Below are 7,873 nucleotides of genomic sequence, written 5' to 3' on the forward strand. Positions count from 1 at the left end.
TTAACTTTCTTAAGCGTATAATCATTTGGATAAAACTGTTTGGATAGTACGTAATGAATTCAAAGCATTTGGTGAAAGCATAATCTCTTCATTCATAGTAAGATGAATTTTTAATGAATTTTAAAATCAAAAAGAGATTCTTAAAGTAATTAAATAGTTTTGGTATTTTAGTTACATTTAATAATTAATATTTTTGAATTTATTTATATAATATCTATCTTGGTTAATAGTCTACTATTAAAAATAATTGATTTTTTGATTTCAATATTATCACGTTGGTTTAGATATAGGTGAACTAATATTTGTGATTTAAAATTTTAAAAATAATAAATAAGAAATGATAATACAAATTTATTTGTATATAAAATCAATAAAAAAAATTTTAATAAATGTAAATTTTTGATTCTTTTTTCAGAGTTTTTTTAATTTGTCTGTGAGATAATTAACAACAATCATAATTCATGACGAATCTCAACGATTCATACTTAATAATTATCAATTATATTAAATAATTATTAATAGTTTTTTGCTGAAAATATTTTTATCAACCAACACAGCAGCAAATTAGCTTTCGCTTTCGTTTCCACCAACTTTCAGTTATTTTATTAAATTTGTTAATTCCATTATAATTTAATTGCTGTTTATAAAGTGGAACCTTTGAAAGGCTTTCGCCTGAAAGTGATCCTTCAACTGATGTATCACAGATACTTCCATTATCATGCCACATAAGTTCATCTGCTCTCTGATAACTATTTGTCAAATTATGGCACTCAAAAATATTCTCTTCACGTAAATTAAAAGCTTTTTTTAGAGTTTTTTTTTGTGGACGTGTTGATATATTATTATTAATATAGGTATTTGCAGTTAAAGTTATATCGATCGGTGATTTTGGTGATGAAATAGTCAACTGTTCAAGCGGTAAAATAGTTAGTTTTTGTGGATAAATATATTCATTTTCTTGATCAGTTTGAGGTGTATTGGGAGTTGGAGTCGTTGAATCTGAATTATTAAATGTCATTTGTGTATAAGCTAATATTTCTTTTTCCAAAAATATTTTAAGGGCTTTCTCGCACGATTCTGCGTGTGTTAAATCAATGACTTCTTTGGGTTCATAAGATTTGATATCATTTAAAATCTCTGTACGATAATTTTTCAATCGATTTCCAGACAAATCATTATTAAAGTTATCAAAATAGTTAATATAAATATTCGTTTTAAACTCTTTTTTATCATTGAGTCTTTTCTCATAATCCTTCAAGAGAGCTTGGAAAATCGATAAATCTATTTCTGAATGTCACTTAGTTGATGAAAAACTTTTTTCATTTAATCGACGGTGCTGATAAGTAAGCGGAGCAACGAGACTACTATCTTCGCTCTTGTAATACTCATTAAAATCTAATCTAACACTAAGTAATTGCAAGGAGACATTTTCAGCTGAGGCAAGCATAAGAAGAAACTTTTTCACACGATCTTGATATGTTCTTGATAGTAATCGTAGTTGTATAGAAAGTGTAGATAAATATTTTGAAAATGCATGCTGTCTTTCAGACACTTCTGAATCAATTTGATTTGATTTGCCCCAAGTTTTGTTCTTTTCACTTGTTATTTGAATAAACTTATTCGCGTTTACTCTTGCTTCGTATTCTTGAGTAGCCCGAGCAAGGAATGTCTCTTCTAAATTCTGAAGGTCTAATATTGGACCATAAACTGACCGCAGATGATTCATTAATTCTTGGGAGTCTTCATCTAACAATGTACCCCGCCTTACAGATTCCACAAAATTATTATGAGCGATCAAAATGTCATCTAGAGATGATGCTTGACGTAAATTCTTGGCAAATACCTCCCAAGAACACTCGATTACTTCGAACAAAAAATAATACTGCATTTGATGAACTAAATGAACCATACTACTGGTGATTAAATGAATATGGTTCTGTATAGGTAAAATTTCTGGCATCTTTCTGAGTATTTTCGCTGAGGTAATTTGATGTTTCCAAATCGTCGATAAAATTGACTCCATCCTTTTAGCTCTCCAAAGTGAGAAAAATACCGTCCTATAGGTTTGTCTACATGGTTCTAAGATCTAAAATGATAAGAAAAAATCAATGAAAAATTTTCCCAGCAAATGAAGGCTTTTAAAAAATATTTAAAGTTTTACTCACCGTTCCGATAGGTCCATCTACATTATAGTCCAGGATGAAGACATCCCAACCCGTTTCCTTCTCAGAAGGAGCTAATAATCGGACATCCAGCCTTCGTTGGACATCAATATCTTCTATTTTAGTGCATGTGGCTCGGATAGCAGTTTCTAATATAGACGATAAATTATGAGGATATAAAGAATTAGCTGGTTTAGCTAGTTCAGGTTCAATTAAGTGCATCAAATGTTGAATAAAGTGGCCCTGGCCAAGAAGAAGATATCCCTTGATTCCTTGGAGATGATCCATTAACTGACATTCTTTTGTGAGCATTTCTACAACTCTTGTAGATGTCTCTTTGTAAGCTGCATCCATCATAGTTTGCAGAGGACCATCTGGATTCATATTAAAGAAGGCTTCAATGTTATTGTTATCGGGATCTTCAATCAGTATGCCATTCGGTCGTCTATATAATGCTGCATGATCTTTACAAACTTCTCTTAAGAAATTTATACTCTTACCAGTCCCAAGAATTTTGTTTGCTTGTACTTTGTTAATAAATGTTGGTACCATTGTATTCCTTACTTGATATTTTTCGTACCACATACGATCCCCAACTACATCAGCGCGAGCTTCAATGAAAAATTCTTGAAATGGATCATCTAATTCTCCATCATTAATCCAACGAATTAACATACTGTACAGAGGCTCACAAACACTTTTTAAAATCCTTTTAACTAATTTCTTTACTTTAGGATCTCCGTGATGGCTAAATTGATATACTACTGATGCTAAAGCTCCACCTTTCTCTGTCTGGCATTTTTTAACAATGATCGCTAACCATTTCAGATTTCCAAGAGGATCAGAAGCCCATAAATGAAGATGAGATAACGACACGCTTTCTAGACCCATTGAATTATGTGTTCTATTCACTTCTTCTTGAATTATGGCAATAAATCTATAATACTCGGATAATTCTTTATGTAATGCAGCTACGAAACTGTCTGCTACTCTTCCTGCTCCAGAAATTGACATTCTTTCGATACCTTTTCTAATTATGTTGTGTAAGTAACCAAGTTCACTTAGTCGTATAACGCTTTCTTTGTGAGATTTATTGACGGTCACAGTTGGATCTATTTGAAAGCTATAACTTGAATCTAATTTTAATACTCTACCTTCGATTCCTTGAAAAGAGTATATTAAATCCTGAACTAAAACTTCTTCAGACACACAATCCTCGGTGAATATTCTGCAAGGAACATTTGTTCCTTGACTATTACTATCTGGAGTATTTATTACCATTATCTGAGCTTGAGAGCTTGATGAATGTGGAGTATAAACTAAAATGAAAAATTATCATTATTGAATGATAAAAAAACAATTTATTTCGATCAAATTTTAAAATTACCACTTGTAGAAGCTGCAGGAGAAGGTAATTCTAATCTCATATTACGAAAGGTAAACTTATCCCTTGTTTGATCCATCGATTGGCTCATATGGAGTAGAAATAATAATATTCCTACTCTATTTTTTAGTGGCTATTAGAAAAAAAAAAAATTCTTTTTTTATTTTAGAGATCAAAAGAAAATGAATCGATGAATAAAAATGGAGTAAACATTATTAAAAATAAGTATTGGTATTTTTAATTGTTATGTACCTTATCTTTTAGATCATTATGCAATTTATCAAAATAAACACTGTCTTTTGTGGATAATTTGCTCTTAATTTGATTAGCAATAGTTATTTCATCTTCTCGAAATGCTTCAAAGCCTTGAGTTGATGATAAAAACCCCAGGGATAGTCTCATTAATCTTCTTATTATATCTACAATTATTAAATCATTTAATTGATGATTTCATTTAAAACATACTTTTATTGTCAATTAAAACAGTAACAAAATCATTTGTTATTTGTTACTTAACCTGGTTTCTGTTGATCACACATTGACATGATCATCTTTTGTATAAGGTCAGCGACTGTTTCTGCCTCTGTGACACTCATAGTGATTATATTTGATTATAAAATTCTTTGCAATTAAATAATTTCTATAATTGATACTTTTTCACATCTATTTATAACTACTGATTGAGTATTGATGATTAAAAGTAATTTAAAAAAATACTATTTGACATGAAACTACAGTTTTCTGGTCGATTAGTGAAGGTTTTTGAAGATAGAGGTCGCACAGTGTACATTTTTCCCTCGTTAATTTGAAATTTAATTTTAAATGCGCGTTTCCGGCGCACTTCAAATGGGTGATCTGCTGCTGTAGTTTACATGCATGATACAAAAATTACAGTGGTTAGCGTCGAATTTATGTATAAGTAACACGTTTATAACATTAAATTGATTATTGAAATGCTGGTTGAATAAACAGGTATTGAAATAATAACATAAATTTCGATAATGATTTAAAATAATAATATACATCAACATAACCTGGTATTTGAGGTTATACAAAACTTTTTTCTTGAACATTATTATTAAAAACAATATATAATCCTTAATTTTCAGGTAATATTTATCAACAGAAAAAAAGAATATGATATTTGTCTATAAAGTATAGGAATTATAGTAGTGAATAATACGGCGTGGACAAATTAGCCTGAAAATTAAAACTAATTAAGATCTTCAGGAAATTAAATTTGATGCAAATCGCCAGAAAATGACTCTCTGTAGCCCCGGATGGCTTTAAAACGCTCTCCTTATTTTTTTCAAGACCCTCGAGACGCACCAATAAGTTTTAACTCTCATGCAATCGCCGTATTATGTCGTAGATTATATCGCTTACCGGAAACCGAAGCGTTCTTCTGCGTGAGTATGAATATAAAACTCCCGAAATTCGTTGGGTTCTTAACGTTTTTCCTTGCTATCATCTCAAGATGTAATCTTTTATGACTTCCTATCATACATAGAGTATCGCTGCTATAATTATAATGTAAATATTCCATTAAGTAACATTCATATTGATGCACCTGAAATTATTGATACATCTATTTCCTTCTAAAAAAACTTGATGGAATGTTATGATAAAATAACGAAAAACAAACCTATAATTATTAACCATTTTTTCTTTAATTAGTAAGTATTATTATATGTTATTCATATATTTACATAATTTAATGGTTTAGGAGTCAACTTGACGTCATTCTGAGAACTGGAATCTCCATGAGAGTGATTTTAAAAGAATATTATAATGTTATTAAAAATAAGTAAACATACACACTGATGAAAAACTTAATAAGGTAATTTTTTTGTATTCCACGTACTTTCTCCTGTTCTAAATGATGGAATGAATGACTTTACTTTGAATTTCATGACATTTGGACAGTGAAATTGTTGTTGATCAAAGGAGTAAAGATAAAAACAACAAGAATTTATTTGAGTGTTGCTATCTTGATTATGTTATTCTCCAATAATTTAACCAGCTTGAACCAGATTCCTCAAATATATTTCAACAGCATTATATTTCAATCGAGGTAATATTCATAGTTTTGGACTACTCGTAATTCATTTTTATAGTACACACTGTTCTATAAATAAAGTGAAAAAAGAAGTTAATAGCTGAGAAAATAACTTTATTTCAGTCTTAATGACAATTGGAAAGTAAAATCGTTGATGAATCTTGAGGAAATTAACAATGAAAGCTAGGGGAATGAAGATAATGTTAAAAAAATAGGTATTCATGGTTATTCGACGTAACAAGAAGCTCATGATGATGAGCACACATGCACTCTTGTTGATTATTATTTCCGCGAAACGGAACTAACGTCGGGGCTTGGACTTGCCGGCTCGTGCAGCTTAAAACGCTTGAGTTATTTCGCCGTACGACTTAACTCGTTGCCGACACGGTGCGCTGAAGTTTCGTGGCATTTGCAAGCAATTCAAACTTTTATGTATGTATCTCTCTTCTAGTAACAACTTCACATATACTTTTCTCTGACAAATTGCTGTAAAACTTCGTGAATAGTTGGTCTTGGATTTTTTCAAATATTTTTCTAAGGTTAAAGGAGACAACTAAAGACTCCAAATGTATTTAAAGGAGTCAAAAATGAGCCTTATTTTAGTAATGATGATAATATTGGTACTAAGTACGTTTTAAAGATAATATATAAGTTTATAAACTCGCAAGAATGAACGAAGGAGACTCTATAAATGGCAGAGGATCCGTGCCACTCGGTCATTGGTGAATGTACCGTACCGTTCTGTACTTCTTATTGCCTGTTCAGTAAATCCTATATCCTATTGATTATTTTAATACTCCTTTACAGCAAATTTTGTAGGAGGAATTGACTACATTACTATCATTACCGTTAGCAAATGACAATTTTCTTCCATTTTTTCTAATCAATTATTTTTTCTCTGCCAATCAATTCTACTTCATATAATATTTGCATAAATCTTGTATTCATAGATTCACTTGCATTCAGCCCGCAAGGAGAATCTATTGCAGTATGATGATATCATACATGGGTTGATGATTTATTTGTAATTTTTATTTTGAAAAAAAATTCCATTATGTTATTTAAATGAATCACTGCTAAGAAATTGATTCAGGTTGATTAGTTGTCATCAAGGTAGAAGCCTATTATTATCAATAATTAGTGTAATTTTTGTATAAATTATTCCAAGTCTAGATTTTAAGATGGAATATTGATAGATCGTTTTAATTGAATTTGAATTAGAGATTAAAAAAAAAATCGTGGGAATCGATTGATTTTTTTCGCTCGACTTCGCTCTATGCCCTAATTAGAATGCAAAACGTTCGTGCCTTTTCCTCTTCCGCTTGACTCTTCTGCTCTTCTTCATTGCTCATTTTCACATTATTTAGAATCAACAATACATTTACGTATCTTTTATCAGTGATTTATGAGTAAATAATTAAAATTCACATAATTAAGATACCACAAAAAATATTTAATTGAAAGAATATTTTGATAAATGTACCAATTCTACATTCCCTGCTGTGTTTTATCAACAGTCTCTCATTATTTTCCACCCACAATCTTTCTTAAACTATGACTCTTTTCATTGAATAAAATTCAAATGCATTTCTTTTAATTATTTATGATAAAAAAAATTTTCAACTCCATTAATCACAGATATTATTGGTTAATAAAATTCTACATCACAATATTTAATGTTGGAATATCGATAAAAATTAATTGATGATTTGAGTTAAAACATGAATGAAAGTCTGTTGATAGTTGAAACGTTTTTAAGTAAATAAAATTTTCATTTGGTATGAAGGTAAATATAAAACGGAATCATGGAGCGCAAAGAGAAATAAATAATTAGATAACTGGTGTATGTTTTAAATATGTCATTATTCGTCATTCAAAGTTCATCTTTTACCACATCGTTCTATTGACAATTCATCTATTTACACAATATAATATTATTATTAAATATCGTTAATGATAACTGATTTAATTGTTATTATTATTACAGTAATTAATTGATACATAAACTAAGTAATTGTTGTATATTATCATACTATTATTATCATCAATATTTAATTATTAAATTCTACTGTTCTACTATAAATATACAGATTTTTTCATTTTATCGGATTATTCATTTATATAGATTATTTATACAAAAATGTTTACCCTCTAAAAAGTCTTTACAATCAATCAGTGTATATATGCATTCACATTTTGTTTCTTATACAATTAATTATACAATCAAAAGCAGTTTAGTTAAATTATTTATATTTTATAATCAATATA

The 7,873-nt window shown here is 29.4% G+C and overlaps 1 protein-coding gene across 1 annotated transcript; it reads right to left on the bottom strand.

Annotated features, from left to right (window-relative positions):
* Positions 1–1,261: 1,261 nt before the first annotated feature.
* Positions 1,262–4,295, bottom strand: LOC118072202 (gamma-tubulin complex component 3). The gene is made up of 5 exons (XM_035091899.1): positions 4,064–4,295; positions 3,799–3,965; positions 3,550–3,679; positions 2,166–3,481; positions 1,262–2,086 (listed from the first exon to the last, which is right to left on the bottom strand). The coding sequence occupies exons 1-5, from the start codon at positions 4,140–4,142 to the stop codon at positions 1,295–1,297; spliced, it is 2,484 nt and encodes an 827-aa protein (XP_034947790.1). The 5' UTR covers positions 4,143–4,295; the 3' UTR covers positions 1,262–1,294.
* Positions 4,296–7,873: the final 3,578 nt, after the last annotated feature.

This window comes from Chelonus insularis, unplaced genomic scaffold (assembly GCF_013357705.1).
Source record: "Chelonus insularis isolate UGA/USDA-ARS -01 unplaced genomic scaffold, ASM1335770v1 contig_88_pilon, whole genome shotgun sequence".
Classification (NCBI taxonomy): domain Eukaryota; kingdom Metazoa; phylum Arthropoda; class Insecta; order Hymenoptera; family Braconidae; genus Chelonus; species Chelonus insularis.

What these genes read in the sequence shown, in the direction of transcription:
- LOC118072202 (XM_035091899.1), bottom strand. Translation starts at nt 4,142, where the DNA reads ATGAGTGTCACAGAGGCAGAAACAGTCGCTGACCTTATACAAAAGATG. An exon ending in GTGTGATCAACAGAAACCAG is followed by an intron (nt 3,966 to 4,063) that starts GTTAAGTAACAA and finishes TAATAATTGTAG; the next exon opens with ATATAATAAGAAGATTAATG. An exon ending in ATAATGATCTAAAAGATAAG is followed by an intron (nt 3,680 to 3,798) that starts GTACATAACAAT and finishes TTTTTCTAATAG; the next exon opens with CCACTAAAAAATAGAGTAGG.